Genomic DNA, 22125 nt, shown 5'->3' with positions numbered 1-22125 from the left:
ATGTAGAACATCAACTATAAGCACAAACAAAAATGGAGATAGAGGGTCACCTTGTCTCAGTCCTCTTTCTATTTTGAATGGCTTTGCTGGCGAACCATTTATCAACACCGACATAGAGATTGTGCTGACACACTCCATAACTCACTCCCTCCACCTTCGCTCAAAACCCATCTTCTACAGCACAATGTCCACAAATCTCCACTTGACTTTATCATATGCCTTTTGAAAATCGAGCTTGATTATTGCCACTTCCTTCTTCCTCCTTTTAAGCCAATGTACCGTTTCACATGCAATAAGAGATCCATCATGTATTTTCCGTCCTTTAACAAACGCACTCTGAGTCTCTCCAATCAGACCTGACATAATTGATCTCATCCTCCTAACCAAAATCTTTGAAATCACCTTATACACACAGCCAACCATACTAATTGGTCGAAGGTCCTTTATCTCCTTAGCTCCAATGAACATTGGTGCCAACGCAACCCATGTGATATTAGAGTCCGTCGGTAATCTGGATGTTTGAAAGAATCCTAACACAATTGTCGTGAACTCAGCTCTAATATCATCCCAGCACTTCTTGATGAAATTCATGTTGTATCCGTCACTTCCTGGTGCCCTAGATGATTCACAATCCCATACTGCCACTCTAATCTCCTCAACCAACAGCAACACCTCTAGAGCTGCAGCTAGAGGTGGAAAAAGGCCAGGCAGCTTGCCAGGGGCCTGCAGCCTGTCCCAAGTTCAGGCTATTAAAAAAAGTCTATGTTTTTTAAAAGACTAGGCTTAGGCTTTAAAATAGCCTGTTGGGCCTGTCAGGCCAGCTTGAGCCTGCAAAGATATATGTAGAATTTTATTATACTAATAAAAATGCAATAAGAAGAATTTGAATTTGGGTCTTCTATAATATTAAAATATTTTTATCCACTAAGCCATTTGTCCCTTTAATTACATATGTGTGTTTCTATTTTATTAATATCTTTAATTTTTTATGTTGGAATATCAAAAGTCAATAAAATAAAATAATTCTAAATTATATCTTAAATTTAATTATTTATTAAAAAAAACAGGTTTATTGACAGACTTCAAGTCAGACTAGATTTAACAAGTCACGCTCAATACTTATTAAAAAGTCTATATCAAATTACAGGCCAGGTTTAGGCCAATATATTCTATTACATGCCTGATCTGTTTCTTCTTCTAGTCACAACATTTTCTCCAACTATCACCTCTATCAATCCATTCCCAAAGTTCACCATAAAAACTTTTTCTAGTGATATAAATTTTTATAGAACTCTCGAATAGTAATTTTTATTTTTAATTTCTTACCAACCTTCCATTAATTATCAAAATATCAATCATGTTATTCTTCTTTATTTATTATAAACTTCATATAAAATTAATTACACATAAGCCAATGATAAACATATACACTAGGAATATGATAAGTTGTACCTTGAGTATTGTTGAAGGGAGTCACTTGAATTTTACCTCATTAAAATTTGAGATAACGCTTCCGAAAATCGCATCTTATTTTCTGGAGGGGGCTTCAAAATAAAACCTTAAAAAGTCAAAAGGTTCAACCACCAATTCCAACAGGCATGTTCCCATCTTCACTTCGATTGTTCCCCCGCTGATCGCGCCACAATATTCCAAAGTAAACCGATGCTTCAACATCACTTTAATCCAAAACATGTCCATGTCCAATAATAATAATAATAATAATAATAATAATAATAATAATAATATGCCTTTAACTAATCATACCGGCCATTGAGCTAACATGACAATTTCCCTTTCAAAAGACAAATATGGGTTCTTTTGCTATATAGATTATACAACTATCGTGGGCTAATGAAATTGATTATATTTTAGGCACAATGCCTTTATTTTAACTTGCATGTTTTTTGGTCCCCCTTAAAGCAGGTGATTACTGATTATGTAAACCTTCCAGAATCAGTGGTTATAACTTGATATCAATCCACTCAGTGTATAGCTTGGCATGGCAACTAAGTTTGCTTGATTGGAGCCTGCATTGCATTAATAAATATTTTTTCATTTAATTAAATTAAATAGTACACAGCAACTATTTTTGTTTTATGAGTAGTGCCTTGCATGAATTTTGACAATCATCAAAATTAGCCGTGTGATCTAAACTATTATAATGAACTTGTAACTTCAATACTAATTAATTTGTCAGATAAATAGTGTTTAAACCTACCAAACTATCACTCTAACAGTGCAGGGTTGTTGGAAAAAAGTTTATTCATAAACAATAATGACACAGTGACCAAGCGATTAATAGTTTCAACCTTAACAGCATCCTAGTTCACACTTCAGGAAAATGAGCATATTGACCTTGAAATTTCAATTCTGAATTCAGATAGCAAAGGAGGGGTTCTTAGCAATGTAACCAGAGAAATTCTGAAGAAAAGTGAAAACGAAGTGCTCTTTATTCCATTTAACAAAACTTTAAATAATATATATATATATATATATATATATATATATATATTTCACGATATCTCCCAATTCGTTATATTAAAGATTAATTTGTCGCAAATTAGAACTCCATTTAAAAATTTTGCCGTTAACATTACTGGATACATAAAGCGGGATTTAAAATTGGTGTATTTCACCAAAATGGGCTTGTAAAGTATATTATAGCATATAAATTACATTTTTTTAAGTTGTGAAAAAAAAATCTTATTTGACATAAGCAGCATACATATTATCTTCCTAAACATTTTGAATTCATAACCCTATAAATCACCCCAATCACCCATTTTTGATAAATTACAATAATTAAAAAGCTATTTAAAAATTGGTTTCATTAGAATATGTTTTCGAATTCTCTAATTAGTTACAAAAGAAATACTTACACTTTTTGACCAAGACTAGTGCTCAGTGTGCTTCATTGCACTATGTATCCTAATATTTCCCATGCTGACTTTCCCAAACCTTTTGCACATGCATGATAGCCAAATGGTCACTATAATCATACCCCACAAACCCCACCTTTTATTCCACAATCCCCGCATAATTACAAGGCCTCTGACTCTGATTTTATAGAACCAACAAGCCAAGGTCTTAGCCCTAAGGACTCTATAAAATAACCCTTAACAAGTTTAGTTCTCTTAGCAGTCATCTCTTACTGTCTGTTCAACACTACTATGGCTTCTTTAGTATCCAAACTTTCTTTCTTCTTCTTCTTTGTCCTTGTTCTCTCCCCTCAAATTCAAGCCAGAGAAGGCAAAGTCTTTAGCCTCTTCACCCATTTTAGAACCATCTACAATGTCAAAGAGCATCAAAATTTGCCTGAGAAACCAAAAGCTAAATCACCAACACCAGCACCCGCACTAGAGCCTATAGCAGCACCAACACCAGAACCAATCACTGCACCAGCACCAGCACCAGCACCAGAATCAGGATCAACAACAGTAGAATCAGGGCCAGCACCAGAGCCTGATTTTGTTGACAATGGAAATGGCTATGGCCTTTATGGCACTGAGTCTTCTGCTACTCAATATTCTTCTCCCAACAAGGAGACTCCAATCACAACCACAACCACCTTTGAAAATGAGCTTCTTGATGAAGATCTCACTGGTGAGAGCTTCAACAACAACAACAACAATAATTATAACTACAACCCCAACAGCTACAGCAACAATGAGGTGAAAAGAAATAGCAACAATTACAACAATGAAGAAGAGTTCAGGAACAATTACAACAATGGCTATGACAAGAACCATGAGGACAGCTACTCCAACAACAATGAAGAAGAGTTCAGGAGCAGTTACAACAATGGTTATGATAACAAGAACCATGAGGACAGCTACTCCAACAACAACTACAATGAAAGGTACACCAATAACTACAACAATGGCAATGAATACAGCAACAACAAAAACAGCTACAATGAAAAGTATACCAGTAACTACAACACTAACAATGAATACAACAGCAACTACAACAATGTCTTTGATGAGGTGAAGAGAGAAGGAATGAGTGACACAAGGTTCATGGAGAATGGCAAGTACTATTATCCTGTGAAGAACAATAATAATCAGAATTATAACCTCAATGAGTATGAATCAGTGAGAGGAAAAACTGAGAATGAAGGATACTATGAGAAAACTCAGTACCCTAATGAGTTTGATACCATGGAAGAGTATGAGAAGCAGCAAGAAATCCAAGGGTATACACCATGAGTGTTATTTTTTCCCTTACTTTTTCCTTCCATCATATTTTTAGACAATTAGAGAGTGAGTTAAACAGAATGCATACGAATTCAGAAGAACAAAGATACTAAGTTATGTGGGCATTGTGATGCTTTATTTTCTAGTTTCATCAGTGGTCTTGCACAGTTTCTTGTTTTGCAGATCCAAACGATGGAAAGTATGATGTAATGTTGTCATTTTGTGCAGTGTGAGATTCTAGCTTTCTTTGGTAGTTCACCAAATGGAAAGTTTTACATTTTGTGCTCAAATGTTCTGTTAACAATTATATGAAGTAAATTTCTTGCTTTCTTCATTATTTTTATCCTTCTTCATTATTTCTCAGTGTCCCCATAATTAAGCAAATCCATACTCTCATGTTAACTCATGGCTCCTCCTTTTGGTTGGCATGATTATTTCTTTATATTTATTTGTAACATTTGATTTGGGAACATTGTAGACAGACACAATTAAGTATTAGAGATGAGACAGAATACCGAAATATCCTTAAATGGATATCATGATTTATGCATGCTTGCTGTAATTATTAGTATCAATCATGAATGCTTGTATGTTACATTTTAGTCAAAAAGGCACCGTACTAATGCACTTATTTTTCTAGAGCTTAGTTTACTTTTACTTTTTAGCACTACAAATTCACCAATTCATGGAGAATGGATATTTGCTAAATCAACAAAGCAGTCTAGCTCTACATTCTTTCAATGCTAAAATTAAAGTGATCTTTTTTCTGTAAGATGGAACATTCACTTTCCCTTTTTTATTTTCCATCTTTTCTTGATTTCTTGTATCCTTTTTATTTCACGATTACCGCTTCCTTTGAGTATCAAAAGAAAACTATGATGGGAAGGTATTTGGTTCTAAGATGTTATATTCAAGTACTGTACACACTAAGTACAAGTAGAAATACAATTCCTCTGCTTCGTTACTATGGCTAAAATAACTTAAAGATTAGTTACCAAGCAAAATGTGCTACCGAAAAATCAAAAGAAGAAATAATAATACATAACATGGCACTACCACAAGTAGCAGATCCAAGTATCCAACCCAGAATTAAGGGTTAACAATTCAATCTTTGCAATTTTCATTGATAGACACCACAATCTTCCACTTTTAATAGTCTGTAAAAATTTCTGTGTAAAACTAGTACATTATTTATGAAATTCTGATTAAGCCCGTCTCTTTCGATCATCTTCCTCATCCTCGTCAGAATCACCACTCTCGCGAAATCGTGGATTTTTTTCCTGCCACAATTTGACATAATAAGCAATTGATTGAGACAAATTGAACTCCTAAACAACTGTCAAAACATGACATGCCTAAAATAAGTATATGGACAGACCACCAACATCAGAAATTGTAAGCACATGTATTAGGAATAAAACCAAAACCATTCCTCGACTTGAAAAATATAAGTTCCTGTTGAGAAAAATGGAATTAAGTTCAGTAGAGTTTACCGGTCTAGAATCAGGGTCAGCATTTCTCCGAGATTCATGATCTGATGTTCTCTTTGAGGATTCGTGTGGAGGGTGGCGGTCATCATCTCTGTATCTCTTCCTATGGTAGTCTATGGTAAATTCAAAGGCAAATCAGTAAACAGGAAAATTACAGGTACCTCTGGAAAACCAAATTACCGGACAAAAAAACAAAACAGATTGTCATGTGATGGAACTACCTCTACCATGCCGATGGGATCCACCATGACCATGAGCATGGCCATGGCCTCCACCATGTCTACCATCTGCAGGAGCAAAATTGCTCAAAAGCTTAATTTGGGAGAAATATAAACTCAAAAAATGATAACAAATGACTAAAACATGAATTTGCATATTTGGATTTTAACCAACGATCCAATACAGTTGACTGTTGAACACAATAAAAAATACCCAGGTTTCAAATATTAAGATGCAGCAATTTCCAAGTCCAACTTGAGCATCCACAATGGCATTTACATTTACATTGTGATTTACTTTGCCAACAAAATTTATTTCAAAAAAAAAAAAAAAAGTAGAACTTCTAACAGGAAATTGTGAACCTTAGTCTTCAATCAATAAGAAATAATGTAGGACTGTAGGTGTCATTGGCTTTCACTTTTATGATATTTCTTTACACTGCAGGCAGATACAATGCAGGGGGTAGGCTGCTCCTCACAACCTAAACCCTAGTATACATGAATACATATATTTGGAAGCTGCCTCGAGTTGAATATTTCCAGAGAGGCAGGCACAATTTTAACCGCAACTTGAAATTTCAGAGGTAAGCATAGTAAGGGAGTAGGAGAATAGCTTACAAATGAAGCAGAATTTTGAATTTACATAAATGGAAAACACATGAACCAATTTTTTTGGTAATTTCAATTTTGAAAACTAGTGAAATATTGTCAGAGCCACTCCTAGAAACTGAAGATATGTGCAAAATACAGATTGAAGTCACTTACATGAATGCGGAATAACAGGTGGGAAAGAACCCAAAGAACCAGCGCCATAGTCTACAAGCTGCCTTTGTACTTCTAACTCTTTCTGGACCAACTTCCCATAACCACCTCTACGTATGAAAAATTAAGGAAACTAAAAGGAGAAGCATATAATGACTTGTCTCTGGTCTATTCGCTTCAATGGACAAAAGAAAACTAGATAAAAACTAGAGTATTCCATTCTTCAACAATGATACAGTGAATTTCCTGGTTCTAGATCAATGAATGGTGCAAGAGTTTTCATAAATCATCATCACTTTGAAGAAACATGCTCAGTGAATACACAGAAAGAAATCACACATGCTCACTAAAGCAAAACTCAATTATATTTGTTTATTACACATACCAATCGACAGTGAACCATAGTAGCTATATAATACCCTCAAATTTTAAGAACTGACACATTTGTGTAACTGCATTTAAAATAATAACGTTAATTCCTTTTTCTGTAAGGAAGAAAATCAAGCACATAACTAAGTAACTATCTAGTATGCAACTGTTGCAGACAAAATTATTTGGAGCAATTAAAAGGATATCAGGATCATAATCAGTTCGGTATTCATCACGAACCTGCATGAATTATGGAAAATGAAAGATAAAAAACAACTTCATATAAGACCAGAACAAAAATATTCAGAGAAAACAAAAGGCATAACAGTTAACCTGGCCACCGCTACGACCACGGCCCCATTGTCTTCCATCTTGGAACCCCCAATCAAAATCAACACGAATGGGGCGATCATCAAGTATTGTCCCACTTATATATTTGCAAGCATCCTCTGTATCTTCACGTGAGTAATATCTGGTAAGAAAATACTACACAATAAATAATTCTTGAATATTCATAACGACTCACTGAAATTAACAGAGCACATTCATAATGAATTGCTGAAGCAGAATTTATTCTTAATTGTGGGGCACCAGATAGTAATTATTGCTAATAAAGAGAGTGGACTCTGCAAATTTGTTTTTCCACATTTACACCTTGTCCATGCATTCAATAAGAGTATAATGCCATGTAATCCAGCAATTTGAGTCTTACAGAACAAAACAGAAGCCGCATGGTGTTTTCGAGTTCTTATCCAAGCCCATGATGATCTTCTTGATTTCTCCAGCTCGGGAAAACAGCTCATAAACTTGCTCCTCTGTCGTGTAAAATGACATATTTCCAACATAAACCGTTGTTGATGTCTGCAGAGCATGCTCAAACTCCTCCTGATTTCCGGGAAATCTTCTATCTCGATAAGCTGAAAGCTTCGCTGGATCCTACAACCACCACCATGAACAAATAATAAAATAAATTAAACACATTTTATATAGCTACACATTTTTTTTAAACCAAATAAGATTGCAAAACCGCCTAGTCCATGAACCCTAGAAGGAAAAAAAAAAAAACAAGGTCAAATGAAATAGATTACTATACCGTACCTTAAATAACGAAGCCATGCGTTCTTCTATAACTCAGTAGCGACACTGTTTGAATGCACCCGTAGTTCATAAAGAAAACAAAGCAACGAAACAACGATAGAGTGAAACCTCAAATAATTTCAAAATTTCGAGTGAAGAAAGATTGAAACCTTACAATTTTACAAGCTTTTTGTAATCAAATACAGCGAAGAACAGAAAGACAGAGAGAATACTGTAAAGAAAAAAAAGGCGAAACTCACAAGCAACAACGGCGACGGTGGCGACGGATTTGGGGGAGGATTTGGAGGAGCTCCGTAGAGTAGGTTTCGGAACAAGCTGCTCGAGAGCAACTCAACCCACTCACTCACGCACGCACACTCGGGTTTCAAAACGATGCCTGTTCTACCCGAAAAGGATCCGGCCCAATAGTAAGCCCAAATCTAGAGAGAAACAAATCAATTGGAATTTTTGAAGCCCAAAACACAAAACAGCTACTCGCCAAAACCGGTGCAGGGTTTTAGCTTCGTAGAACCCTTACAGTTACAGTTACAGAGCCGGCGAGAGTGAGGAACTAAGGAAGCAAGGAACCCTAAACATTATTTTCCGATCATTTCGATTATTAATTAAAAAGGAACATGGCATCCGCCGCCGGCGCCACCGCGAGGTCGATTTTCCGGTCATGCTCTGCTCGCCGCGCCGCTTTCCGTCTCGGCGCCGAAGCTAAAGCAGCTCGTTCTCCGTTCCGTCTTGGCTCAAACAAACCTCTGCCACAATCCATGCTTAGGTGAGTAACTTACTTACTTGCGTTACCCACAGATTCCCCAATAAAGTAGGACATGCTAAGATTTGGTGAATTACAGGTAGAGTTGAGCTTAGCTTGGGTTAGCTGAATTTCTATTTTGTTTATGATTAATTTAAAGATGCAATTGTTCTGTGCTAGAAGCTTTTTGGTGCAGAATCGCATTTGAGCAATGCTTATCATTATTAGTGCTGAATTCTAATCTCGTTGTTTATCAATTTGTGATGAATTGAATTTATGGTTTTTTGAGAAGGTGTCCTGCGGAATTGAGCTTCTGTGTGGAATCAATGCTGCCTTACCATACGGTCACTGCATCAGCACTGATGACTTCCATGCTCGCTGTCTCTGGCCGCAGTTACGGTTGGCTCTCGGAAGGTATCTTATCTTACTCTAAAGCAGTTTCTTCTTTAGTTATTATGAAGAGGTTCATTTGATTTTATTAAAATGGCTTTGGTTCAGTGGCATTGTTTTTGGAAGATATCTCTTGTCACATTATACTGTAGGTAGCACTCCATGCATTTAATGTGCATATTTTGTTTTAGTAACTGTGATCTTTTGCAAATGGCCTACAAAACGATGTTAATTCCCTGTTTTATTAGAATTCTTAGTATTGATGCTCATGCCATATGGTTGGAAGTTGTGATATGAGTTTTTGAAAGAGAACGTGAAAGACTTCTGAAGATATTTTCAGTTTATGTTTGAGGGGAAGAGTATTGTGTAATGTGGTTCTCCTCTTTGGGTCTCCTGGTCTGTGCTCATTTTAATTTCCTGACAGTTGGATTTTACTTTTGAATTAGGTAGCTAAACATCTGTGTCATTCCTTGTGTTCTTTCTTCAATTTGATTTTCCGGTAAGTGAGTGTTTCTTATCAATTCTCTGGTTCAACTTAATAGGGTCTTGTGAGATTTCGTGAAAAAAACTGTGTCTAATGCTTGATCAGGTGTTTCGTGATCTATTAATTCTGTACCTAGGATATTTATAGATAAACTTATTCCCTGGAATTTCTGTTTTCCCAACTAATGCAACTAAATCTATTAGTGAAGCCGTACCCACTACTTTTGTTTGTAGGCAAGGAGAAGACTATTTGAAGATCAAGAGCAAAGTTGGGATGACATGGAGTCCTTATTAGGAAGAATTGCTAGATATCTATCCCCAATTATTTTTATACAGAGCACATTTGTCAGCTCTCAGAATTTTTGCTAAGTTGGGATCATGAATATCACTATGTCATTATGCTAGATTTTTCTTAGTTCTATATCGTGTTTTAGAAGATAATTACTTGCTTCCGATTTTATTTATCATGTTTAAAGTTTGTGAGTACAATTCACAGGAATAAAAGAACAGTAGGCATTATTTCTCGGTGAGGATGTGAGTTTCTAAGACATTGTATTAAAAATCGTTGGTAAACATTTCTCCAGAGTTCAGTTTGTTGCTTTGTTATTTAATGTTTCCTTAATTGGAATATTATACATTGATTTGTTTGGCTGTGCTGCTGAAATTCACTAAACCGTGTTTTTTGCATTTCTTTTGGCGTAGTACTAGGGTGAATTGATGACTAAGGTGTATACTGATATTTTTTGTTTAATCAGATTGCAATGATGATGTGTGATTAGTGTTCTGAAGATGCAAGCAATCTTTTATGTACAAATCTGCTTCGTGAGGCAGTGTCTTGACTGAGCCATCTGTACTTCTTTTTCTATTTCAGATGCATAAAAGGATGCTACTTTATCCACCTTGATTTTAGTTTCTGAAGGCAAATAAGCTGAAAATGTATTGCGCATCATTGGATAAAGTTTTGACTTATTTGTCCTTGTTTAGAAATTTCAAATTGGATCAGCTAGGGAGGTTTAGTGAATGTTAGAGCTGGATTATGTAGTCAAACTTCTACATTCAACTTCAACTCTTAAAGGGTGCCTATTAAGCATCCTTCTTTATATGGCTGATCCAAATTCATCTAGTATACACTTTCCTTTTTCTCAATTACTTACTGCGAATAAGTAGGTCTCATATTTTTGTTGACATGATAACTTGTTTGTCTTTAGATTGCTACCTTTCTGTGAATTAGACAGTTGATGATACGTTCTTATATACTTCTTTTTACTCTCAACTTTCAGAAGGAGAGGGATCATGATGTGATGATAACTACCGAATGCAATACCGAATATGCTCAAATTTTATTTCTTGAGTATCAAAGTTGGCCAGTTTTTGTAGCACACTTCTTAGAATTTGAGCTTTGGATAACAACGTACAGAACTCTTACATTTAGGTCTTAATTCCCCATGTCAAGTACTAATTCTATTTGTTCCTTTGAAGACTCTGCAACTTGTACGACTTCTGTGTCTAAATCCTGCACTAGATATTTATTTTCAGTGATTCTCCGTCTTAAATATGCAAAGTAGCAAACTATCTACGTTTGTTGCTACCCGTCATGTTGAGAATCCAGTGTAATCCATCACAATTGTCACCCTTAGCTATGGCCGTTTCAAACCAACTGGGATCCTACCTATTTCTCACGAATAACTTTGGACATCATAAGAACCACAATATCTTGTTAACAAGAAAAGTAAACGTGAATCAACTCTACTTCAAATACTCTCACTGCTATCGGAGATATTCGAATAAACAATTTAACAGCAGAATGCACAGGGTATGATAATGCAAAACATTTTGTAGAGCTCTCCTAATTCTTTACCGGCTTCCCCAATTTCATTGTGGGAAAGTAACAAAAATGAGCTTGAACTAGTATCGTCTTGAGGATGTTTAGTTATAGAATTCCTAATTATATTTTAATTCTAGACAATATTAATAGTAGGGTCGATTCACATTTTTGAAAGTTCGAATGTAATAAATTACTTTGATTAGATATTAAAAGTAAATTTATAGACTAGATATTATTACATTAGTTTGTTTAGTTAATAATGGGAAACCGAAGTGAATACACACGAACAGCTATGATAACAACCACTCTTCAATTGCAGAGGGCAACTAGCATAGAATATAGACGAGTTTAGACCAGCTATTGGATGCATCAAATGAAAAGGATAGCATTTACAGAAGAATTATCTGTACGAGCTTACGGTTCATGATTACATTTGCATGAAAGATGACTCCATAAAAATACTAAATTATGTAAATTTATAGCAATATTCACTTCTGCATGTTAACCGCAAGAACCATCATCTTTCAAAACTGACTTAAATAGGGTAAAAATGTGCACTAACCACAGCAATTTAGGACTAAAATAAACAGAGACTGTACCACTATTTAAGACTGCCCCGCAGTCAATAGTTCAATTGTAAAAATAAAGATCAGAACCTTTGGCAACTCTAGAGACACCCAGAAATCAAAATCACTCTTCAACAACATTGACTAGTTCATATTCAACTAATGAAAGATTGTTATCCTCTGTAACCTCAAAAGTTGCAGGTTCAGTGACTTCAATACGGCCCCATTTATCAACTGCTAGCCTCATGGATCCTTTGAACATGTCAATCTTTGCGTTACGCAAAATTAGAGTAGATCCTGGCTTCATGAGTTCCACTGCACAAAAATAAATGAATCAATCACCACAACTTAAAAAACCAAGAAAAGGCTGAGAGCATTTTAGCATAGACTGGAAAAACAAACATGAGTTTGGTAGACCACACATGTTGACTACTCCATGGACTCGAAAATGTATCATGTTTCCACACACAGATGCTAATGCATATTCACCTATAATGTTTGGCTTACTAGGGGAAATGTTAAATATCTTGGTTACAACATGCAAGATACCATAAATCACGATCAACCTAACTTCTAACTAACAATTAAATACATTAATTAATAGCATTTGCGTATTTAATTCGTAATGCGCAGAAGTGGAAAGTGGAATCAATACGTGGTTCCGACTTAAGCCCTAACCGGAAAGTCCGTTAAGAATTCAAAATTAAAGTTACCGACCAATAATCACCTCTGTGATATCATAGACCATTCAGAATACCGGCTGGTTTTCCCACTAATTCTCCTCCGAGAAACAGCAAACAATGGCAACCCAATTGTGGAAGAACTCGTTAAGTCAGCTAATGGAGAGAGCGAGTACAAAAGGCATGGGGCGAAATTATGATGTTAGCATTAGCAACATGGATTGCTTCCCTTTTTAAGTTCAAAATCATAACATGCTTTTCAAATGGGGGAAAAAAAAAGCTTCTCTGAATGAACTCAACTCCTAAACAGTAAAATTGCCAGGCCAAGAGGTATGTATCCTTTGATATTAAACACTATTGATTGAAACTTTTATGGCAGCCATAGCAACTTTCGCTATTAAATCAACATGCACGAGTAACAAAGTGGGATTGCTAGCAACTCCAGCATACATAATCCCCATTTTCTTCTAACGTAAGGGACTGAAGCCTAATCCTATCACAAAGTCAACAACTTTACATGTTTTTTCCTTGATCATACACCAAATAGAACTTCAAATCATCACAATGACATACACACAACATACACGGATTGAACTTTCAAAAAACAAAATGACAGAAACAAGAAACATACCCTGTTCGTTACGGGCAGTGAAGACTATGGTTCCAGTTTCATCTCCGACGAGGCACTCGGCGATGCGAGAAGGACGAGCCGCCGCCAGCATCGACGTCCGACCACCACGGTTGCTGACTGTCTTGACGGGCTTCGAGCTAACAACCTTGACTGTGAGAGTGTGACCGCTTGTTCCCGGTTTGAGCTGATCCACCTTCACAAACACTGGCTTTCGCTTTGCCGCCGGTGTCGCCATTGATTTCACAAACTTCGTTTTTTTTTTCGCCCTTTCTTTTTTGCAGTTCGCTATGCGAGATAATTGATCGAAACGGAAACGGAAACGGAATCAAAGGTATAAGCTAGAGAGTAGAAACTCAACTTAAACCCTAACCCTACTCTCTCCCTTTCGTTTTTGGATTTGGGAATTTTGAGTTATTGGGCCCACACTTTGTTAGCCCATGTAGTTAGGCCCCCACAAATGTAAGGATTTCAAAAAGAAATGAGTACCCTTCAAAACCCGAAAAAAACCCGAAAAAAACAAGAAAAAGAAATGGGTACCCTTCACCAAGTCTAGTATTTTGCTAGAACCTAGAATAGTAGAATGTACCGAAATCAATTTGAGTTGGTCTAGTGGTTAACTCACTAGTTTGTTTAAGTAATTGTTGGGAGGTTGAATTCTGTCTTGTGTATGCAGTAATTATTGATCTATGACAAACTCTTAAATGGACTTCCGATCTGCGACGGATTAGTCCTTAACCTATCGAGTTGAGAAATATCGTAAAAAAAATAATAGAATGCTTAATAGGTATGTATAAATTAAGAATTTCTTTACCGTGTTTTGGGTAGAAAGACTCATGTACTTTATTTTTATGTGAAATTAATAAACAATTATCAACTTTTGTATGTGAATTTTTATAATTTTTGTTGAGTAGTATATGATAATAATATTTATTTGTCCTCACTAAATTATTAAATTTGACTCTATAATAATTTTTTATTCAATTTTTGATATTTCATAGTCAATTTAAAAATTTTATTATAGATATCATTAGAATGATCAATTTTCAATTTAAATGAAATGTGTGTTTTTTTCTTAGAAATCAACTCGAAAGAATGTTATTTATCTTTTTTATATTAGTTTTTTTTTCTGTAACAATTACATTAATTGAAAAAACTTTTTTAACTATAAATTTCAATAAGAATTGACTTCTAATTGTATAAGAAGTAAATTTCTAAATAAGTATTTACTTATATATATGTAAAAGAAATACTATACATCCAAGTCTTTTTATAAATTAAGTCTAATCAAGTTAAACAATAAAACTTAAAATAATATTAGTCATAACTGATTTTTGTTGTTTTAGACAAATTTGATTGGACTTGGTTAACAAAAAAATATGAATATGTAGCATTATCCTATATAAAAAGACAGATATTTATAAGGGTAAAGTATATTTTTTATCCCCGAAATTTGACAAAAATTTTAAAAATACCCCTAAGTTTTATTTTGTTTCTATTTTGTCCCAAAAGTTTTCGATTTGCATCCAATATACTCTCAGAGGCTAAATTTTCAAAAAATTTAAGACCAATATAACAATAATGCATAAAAATTATGCTTGATTTACTTGTGTTGAGGAGTTGTTCTTATGAAATTGTTGTTTAATCGAAAACTTTTGGGATAAAATTGAAACAAAATAAAATTTAGGGATATTTTTAAAATTTTATCAAACTTTAAGGACAAAAAATATACTTTACCTTATTTATAAATGATTATTTTAGTGTTTTAATTTGTAAAATTAGATATTATAAAAACTAATCATGTTATATTTACATCGAAAATAACTATCTGTGTAATACAAATTAAAAATAAATTAAACAATATATATATTTATATACGAATATATAATGATTAATAAATAATTTGATAACTAATTTTTATATACACATAATATTTTTATTATAAAAATTTTTATTATATTATATTTTTTTTTGTCCCCCTATTAAAATTTTCTAGATCCGTCACTGATAACGGGGCGATTGCCCCCGTACTCATGTAGATACATCCGTCCCTGACTACAAGATAATGATGACAGTTAAAGAAATGGAAAGGAAAAGAAAAAGAAAAAAGTTTTTGCTTATTAATATGATGATTTTATAGGTTGGAAGTGTTCAATCAATCGCTTCTCAAAGAGAAGTCTATTTAAGCTAATTTAAGAGCTTAAGAAAGAGTTGCAGCTTGCATAGGAAACTATTGCTAACCAGGTATGAGCATGACTATGCTTTTTTTCACTTGTGATATACTCTTCGCGATCCAAGCTAAACTTTATATTATTTATTTAAGCATTAATCTATTTGATGACATTTAATCATTAAAAATCTCCTTTTCTTTGAGCTATTCCTTTAAAATATTTCAAACTGCTGAGTGTTTCTCTTGTATTATTTCCTTTTTTTTCTTGAAATTCCAAGCAGAAAGGAGTAGAATCTCAAAGGTTGGAACTAGAGACAGCCCTGAAGAGTTCTCATGAAACTTAGTCTAGAACCAAGTGACAGATTTAGAACAGAAATTAAATTGTAAGTGGCTGCTGATAATTTATCAGCTAAGGTAATTATCCTCCTAATCCTACCTTTATTTCCAACTAATTTTAAAGGAAGAAAAAATACTGAAATGACAAGATTTGCATCCATTTCAACTTTGCAAATCACATAAAATGAATAATATCATAATTCAAATTCCTCATAAGGCCAAAGTATGATTTTCTGGGTTGATGTTTGGGAAAGACTATCCATTTTGAGCTCTTGTGTGTTGACTATTGTAACTAGTCAAAGTAATGCCATTGTAACATAGCATTTAAGTACAAGAGATTAATGTTAATAGTATGATTAGAATAAAGAATTTCATGTGTCTCATATTGGCAGAAGAATATATAATTGAATGTCTGTATAAATATACGAAAAATGAATGAATTTGTTAAATGTGCTATAAAAATTTCGAAAATGTAATGTTTGCGATTATGTTATAGGGTGAGGGTGTTGAACCTAAAGAAGAGATGGAAGTTAAGTCCAGGGACATTTGGATCAACCATTTCAATACCATCAAAGAGAAAGAGCAAGAAAAAATTAGAAGCAACAACTTCTCGATCAAGCATCATCTTCTTCTTCTAAGGCACATATTCAAACAACTATTATCCATGCTTCTTCTGCCATGAATTTCAAGTCTATTTTGGGAGTTGCTGGTGTGTCCATCATCTTTTAATAATCTTATTTTCAGTTCATTGATTTTTAATTGTTTTGTTGCTTTTCCATCCTGTTTTTTATATGCGAAATTTGGAACTTGTAATTTTTTGACCTGGCAACTTTTTTTTTCAAACCTAATTGACAAATTCTCTTCCTAACCTTTTCTTTGTATATAATTGATTTGAATAAGCCCCTTAGCTTGTTTTCCAGGTACAGGCACAATGCCTATCCCTCACATCTTTCTTACATGTTCTCCATGCCTTATCTTGCAGGAGACTTCAATTGTTGTATAAGTTTGATTTTTGTTTTTAGAACTTATATATGACTTTGGTAATGATAACCGTGAGTTAGCATCTGTAGGAAATGATAAATGAGTATGCACTTGCAAGTTTCATCAACTTTCTAACTCCCTTTTCTGCTGTGTTACTCCTTTGATTTTCATGCACTGGTACACTAATAATTTCCTTTATACGTTTGTAGTTGCTTGTTTGGAATCAACATTCAACTCAGCCTGTTCTGAAGTAATGTGAGCACACGACAACTGTTAAAGCAATAGCGTGATTTCCTCATGTTCATGGACTCCTTGCATCTGGAGGAGGAACTACAGATCGATGTATTTCGTTTCTGGAATACAACCCACAAACTCACACTTAACATGTATGGACATTGGAAGTTAGGTAAAAGTAGTTGTCCAGAATCATTTTCATAATATCTAGTTGACTTTGTTTTAAAATTTTTTTTATTTACTGCATGGCTGATTATTGGGTGGAAGCACTATGAAAAATACATGTCTCATGTGTGGAAACTCAAACTATAAATGGATCACAAGTTACCAAATCAAACCCAACTCTACGGAAAATGAAATTAATTAATCATCAATAAAATTTTAATAGAGGAGAGGGATCATCAATTATGTAACATGGTTACATTCATAGCATCAACTTTCATATACCAAGACAAGGATAAAGGCGATTCTTACCCCTCCCTTTCTTTTATATTCTTACCCAAGGGTTAAAAAAGAGTTAGTGCCAACATGATATGAAAATAAAAGATAAACAAGAAAATAAGGATTCAAATTGAATAAAAAGATACATTGAAATTAAAATAAAAATAAAAATGATAGATTGAAATTGAATACAAAGAGAATCACTCTACTTTCTACCCAATTTCTTGACGCAACAAGAAAGGGACTCCTCAACCTAACTTGCCAACGCCATAGTTTGGAAATTGAATCGAAGGGACTCCTCAACCTTCTACTCAATTCCCCGATGTAACAAGAGAGGGACTCCTCAACCTCAATTGTCCACACCATAGTTTCATCACGAAACCAAAAAGGAGTTTTGAAACCTCTAAAAATTCTATATTGCGACTACAATAGCTAAGGAGGTATTTATAACCTCTTATTAGGTTAAAACAAAGAAAAACCCTAAAGCCCATAATTATAAGGCCCAATCTAGTAATTAAATAAACAAAATCAAAATATATTAAATTAAAATATTCTAAACATGTAAACTAATACCTTCTAAATAATACTTGAACTCTTCATATCTCGAACATTTGAAGCACGTATCACAACATTTACAACAAGAAGAATTAACAGCAACCGCTAATTCTAATTTACATCTCAGTATAAAAGACTACACCAAACTTGTTGGTGATAACAAGTGTCAATTGCGTGAACAATTAATAGCACTTGTTTTTCTATTCACTTATATGTTTCTTGGATTGTAATAAGTTTTATTAGAATTGAATAAGAATATAAAAGCTTTTACCGTCAAGAATTTGGTATACCATGCAAAAAATAAGTTTTTTAATTAATGTGGTTATTTAGAAATATTCATGTTGTCAAGTTTTTGTTTTAATTCAATGCAAAATAAGGTAACTCATTTTATCTGGGATAACGCAAATATTTTTTGTTACTAATAATGTTTGGTTGCTAATTAACAATTGATTTAGTGACTGAAATGTTGGTTGCTAAAATACAGATCTTTACTTAGCAACCGAATTAGAGACAGAAACATTAGTAGCAAATGAGATCGAAATACTGGTCGCAAACTAGCGACTGATTTAGCGATAGAAAAGTTAGTCACTAATTAGCGATCGATATATTCAGTGATTGATTTAGCGATCAAAAAATTCGGTCACCATTTAGTGACCAATACTCTATAGTGAAGGTTTGGTATTCTTGTTCAAAAATCCATTGCTAAAATCGATCGCTAACATTTAATAACTAAGATTTCAGCGGTCACCAAAATCGATCGCTAAATCAATAATTTCTTGTAGTGACACTTAGATCCAAAATATAAGCTTTGATTTGACATTAAATTAGGTCTAGGGAAGTGACTATAATTCATCACATATTTAACTTTATAGATCATAGTGTCCTTTATCAAATAAATAATATTGACAGACCAACTAATATACCATGTACACTAATATTAAGTACAAACCCCAATTCAATCTTATATCAGCCACGAAAAAACCAAATCAAAAATTCAAAATAGCAGACACAACAATAATTCTTTCATTCATCTAATCAGCTCAACTAATCATATATATGTTCTACTTATTTCAATCATATATGTTAGGCACAAATATATACAAAATTACTTTTGTGATCTTATCTGTACTTGTTATATAAACCCAAATGACCAAATCCAAATTTGCCTATGTATTTTGGTCTCCATTGATCCAATTTCTAAAATTTTAAGAGAATCCAAAATGTTAGATATTTGGGCATTTCTTTTGATGATAGGATAACAAAACCAATGAAATTATTGTCGAGTTTAAAAAAAATGCAACACTTTAAATTTGTTATTAGTGAGCAAACCTTCACAATTGATCCAGGCGCATGATCAACGGCATCAGAGAGCAAACAATCATTAACTATTTATATTTATTTACTTTAATTAAAAATTTTTACTACAAAACACACAAGAAATCAAAATAGTAGTACCTTTAAATCTTTAACTCTAAACAGCCATAATTAACCTGAATTAATAGAATATATAGACAAAATTTGAATTAAAATAACCTAAAAGCATAATCTGAATCAAAAAGATATAGGTAAATTTTAAAAAAAATAAGATTCAAATTTTGTAAGCGATCAAGAATGAAAACAAAAAAAAAAGAGTAATGTAAAAGAAATGTTAGTATTTAAATGAGTGAAAAAATCTAACCAATAATAAGATCAAATATATATATTAGATGTATTTTTATTTAAATACGATATGAAAAACTCAATTTTATTTTTAAATTTTATTTGTAGAATTTTAGATGCATGTGTGCAAAAAATACTTTTGTATATAATTAAATAATTTTAGACGTGTGATATTTAAAACCTTTCTTAATTTATGTCTTTGTTCTCCTTTATCTTACTGTGTCTATAAATTCAATTTACTATTCCTATGGTTTTATTGAATTTACTTTATTAATAGAAATTAATAAACAACAATAATAATAATAATAAGAGAATAGGATGTATCGATTCTTAATCTTTTTAGTCGCGAACATTTAAGTTTTTAAGAATTTAAAAATATATTTAAGTGTCTGATCTCTTCAAAATTTGGACATATCGATTCCTAGGTTTAATTTGTCTAATTTTATAAACTCTCCACGTGTGCATCCATATCAACTAAATCAGTATAACGGGAGTCACGTCTGACAGACCCAAGTGAATATAAAGAATCAATATGTCCAAATTTTAGAAACGTCGGAAACTTAAATATATTTTTAAATCGTCCACAACTTAAATGTCTAGAGATCAAATGGTTAATGACCTATTTATTATTATTTATAATAATAATAATAATAATAATAATAATAATAATAATAATAATAATAATAATAATAGTGTATCACAACGAAGCCACCAATGAAGCTGAGGAGTTTCATTCTGGAAAACAGGAAAAATTAACGGTGATGACGATGAAAAATTAAAATTCAAAAAGTAACTGCTGTTTTGAATGAAGAATGAAAAAATATAACAACTTTAATGGAAAAAAAAAGTTATATAATGTATTCTATTATTCTACAAATTTAAAAATTAAATCTATTATAAGATATTATAATTAATAAATTAAATTTAAAACATTAATTAATTTTATTTAATGACTGAATAAAGGTTAAAATTTAAAGAATACATAGCATTTTTTTAATTTATAGCGAAGTATGAATGGTGATAAGTCTATAATGATGGAGTTGGTGGTAGATGATTTCTTTATTTATTTATTATTTTAAATTTATCATGAAAAATAATATAAACTTATTTCAGAATTATTATATTTTATTTATTTATTGTTTTACCAAATACAATATATACACACTAATAATTTCTACTCATATCTTTAATATCTGTTTATCTGTGTCTTATGGTATGTACAACCTGCTTTACTTTCCAAAAGGTAACGTAAGTATTTGCGCTGCCAGCACCCATTAAACACTGGCGCCTACTTCTTCTACATTTACACAAGAAAACAAAATCTACACACAAGTCAAGCATAACACAGAAATAACATTAAGGATAAAGGTTAAGAGAGAATTGAACTTGGCTCATCGGGGCTAGACACCAAAGATGGCCATGGTGGAAGCAAGTACTAATGAATAAACATGAAAATGATAAGAAACAAACAAAAGACGAGGCAAGTAAGCAGAGAGAATCACGCAGAACTGAAGAAGAAAACAAGTTAAAAGAAAGAAAATAGATTAATCTCAATCTCAATATTATGTTAGAATCCGGTTCCTCAGCTAAAATAATATTTCTTATAAAATAATGTCATATATGATATATCCATGGAAAACAATTGAACAATTGAACAATTGAACATAGCCAATAAATCACAATCGAGTAGTAATATTCTCTTGGTCATCACAATCTATTCGTCACTTAGATAATTTCATAGTTACATGCATGTTGGCATGTTGCAAACCAAGCAACTATGGCATATGGTTCCAAAGTAAACCGTCCGTTCACATTTAATTTTAGGGGGAAGATAGACAAAGTCCACCGCTACAAAATGACAAAAGCCCTGTCATACCATGTATTAAAGGAAGATAGAGAGAACTGTATCGATCTTATCACAAGAGTATGTAATTCTATCTTATCACAAGAGTATGTAATTACGCATTAAATACATACATCTCTCTTAACCATGTGGAGGGTTACATCTCATTTTGAACATAAAAACACTCGTAAGGCTGCGGTTTGAAGAAGAGAGTGAAATTAAAAAACAGATATTGACAGACTAAAAGACTATTAAATTAAATTTTTATATTATATTTAGTATAAAGTTTATAAAATTGAGTTATGTTTTAGTATTTAATTTAATTTAATATATATATATATGAAATAAAAATATTTATTAAAATATTTTTAATTATTAAAAAAATATTATTAAAATTTTAATTTTTATCTCTAAAAATTTTAATTATTTGTGTCACCACTTTTTAGTAAAGACTAAGATTTT

The 22125-nt window shown here is 32.9% G+C and overlaps 4 protein-coding genes across 11 annotated transcripts; 2 read left to right on the top strand and 2 right to left on the bottom strand.

Moving 5' to 3' along the window:
- Positions 1 to 3128: 3128 nt before the first annotated feature.
- LOC130945054 (uncharacterized) lies at positions 3129 to 4528 on the top strand. Its single transcript, XM_057873712.1, has one exon. It carries the CDS (start codon positions 3171 to 3173, stop codon positions 4206 to 4208), a length of 1038 nt encoding a protein of 345 aa, XP_057729695.1. The 5' UTR covers positions 3129 to 3170; the 3' UTR covers positions 4209 to 4528.
- A 687-nt stretch (positions 4529 to 5215) lies between these two features.
- On the bottom strand, positions 5216 to 8503 carry LOC130943572 (nuclear cap-binding protein subunit 2). Of its 2 annotated transcripts, none has more exons than XM_057871498.1 (9): positions 8373 to 8503; positions 8134 to 8178; positions 7748 to 7971; positions 7369 to 7507; positions 7242 to 7275; positions 6670 to 6780; positions 5908 to 5973; positions 5690 to 5799; positions 5216 to 5476 (listed from the first exon to the last, which is right to left on the bottom strand). In XM_057871498.1, exons 2-9 carry the CDS (start codon positions 8149 to 8151, stop codon positions 5402 to 5404), a joined length of 777 nt encoding a protein of 258 aa, XP_057727481.1. In that variant the 5' UTR covers positions 8152 to 8178; positions 8373 to 8503; the 3' UTR covers positions 5216 to 5401. The 2 variants fall into 2 exon arrangements, with proteins under 2 accessions (XP_057727481.1, XP_057727482.1); XM_057871499.1 differs by having other exon boundaries at positions 8134 to 8192; positions 8373 to 8476.
- Positions 8504 to 8638: 135 nt separating this feature from the next.
- Positions 8639 to 11381, top strand: LOC130944753 (protein NUCLEAR FUSION DEFECTIVE 6, mitochondrial-like). Of its 7 annotated transcripts, none has more exons than XM_057873255.1 (4): positions 8639 to 8896; positions 9165 to 9286; positions 9709 to 9761; positions 10501 to 10985. In XM_057873255.1, exons 1-3 carry the CDS (start codon positions 8748 to 8750, stop codon positions 9714 to 9716), a joined length of 279 nt encoding a protein of 92 aa, XP_057729238.1. In that variant the 5' UTR covers positions 8639 to 8747; the 3' UTR covers positions 9717 to 9761; positions 10501 to 10985. The 7 variants fall into 7 exon arrangements, with proteins under 7 accessions (XP_057729238.1, XP_057729237.1, XP_057729236.1 ...); XM_057873254.1 differs by having other exon boundaries at positions 10617 to 10983; XM_057873253.1 differs by lacking the exon at positions 10501 to 10985 and adding an exon at positions 9980 to 10330.
- A 480-nt stretch (positions 11382 to 11861) lies between these two features.
- Positions 11862 to 13796, bottom strand: LOC130944752 (uncharacterized protein At4g28440-like). The gene is made up of 2 exons (XM_057873249.1): positions 13448 to 13796; positions 11862 to 12451 (listed from the first exon to the last, which is right to left on the bottom strand). The coding sequence occupies exons 1-2, from the start codon at positions 13680 to 13682 to the stop codon at positions 12261 to 12263; spliced, it is 426 nt and encodes a 141-aa protein (XP_057729232.1). The 5' UTR covers positions 13683 to 13796; the 3' UTR covers positions 11862 to 12260.
- Positions 13797 to 22125: the final 8329 nt, after the last annotated feature.

The sequence above is a fragment of the Arachis stenosperma genome, chromosome 8, assembly GCF_014773155.1.
Source record: "Arachis stenosperma cultivar V10309 chromosome 8, arast.V10309.gnm1.PFL2, whole genome shotgun sequence".
Classification (NCBI taxonomy): Eukaryota; Viridiplantae; Streptophyta; class Magnoliopsida; order Fabales; family Fabaceae; genus Arachis; species Arachis stenosperma.
Note: the sequence above shows the minus strand (reverse complement) of the source record. Positions and strands in the feature narration are given on the sequence as shown.

What these genes read in the sequence shown, in the direction of transcription:
- LOC130944752 (XM_057873249.1), bottom strand. Translation starts at nt 13,682, where the DNA reads ATGGCGACACCGGCGGCAAAGCGAAAGCCAGTGTTTGTGAAGGTGGAT. An exon ending in CACTGCCCGTAACGAACAGG is followed by an intron (nt 12,452 to 13,447) that starts GTATGTTTCTTG and finishes ATTTTTGTGCAG; the next exon opens with TGGAACTCATGAAGCCAGGA.
- LOC130945054 (XM_057873712.1), top strand. Translation starts at nt 3,171, where the DNA reads ATGGCTTCTTTAGTATCCAAACTTTCTTTCTTCTTCTTCTTTGTCCTT.
- LOC130943572 (XM_057871498.1), bottom strand. An exon ending in GTGGTCGTAGCGGTGGCCAG is followed by an intron (nt 7,276 to 7,368) that starts GTTAACTGTTAT and finishes TAATTCATGCAG; the next exon opens with GTTCGTGATGAATACCGAAC. An exon ending in CTGACCCTGATTCTAGACCG is followed by an intron (nt 5,477 to 5,689) that starts GTAAACTCTACT and finishes AAATTGTGGCAG; the next exon opens with GAAAAAAATCCACGATTTCG.
- LOC130944753 (XM_057873251.1), top strand. Translation starts at nt 8,748, where the DNA reads ATGGCATCCGCCGCCGGCGCCACCGCGAGGTCGATTTTCCGGTCATGC. An exon ending in CTGCCACAATCCATGCTTAG is followed by an intron (nt 8,897 to 9,164) that starts GTGAGTAACTTA and finishes TTTTTTGAGAAG; the next exon opens with GTGTCCTGCGGAATTGAGCT. An exon ending in TTACGGTTGGCTCTCGGAAG is followed by an intron (nt 9,287 to 10,500) that starts GTATCTTATCTT and finishes TTGTTTAATCAG; the next exon opens with ATTGCAATGATGATGTGTGA.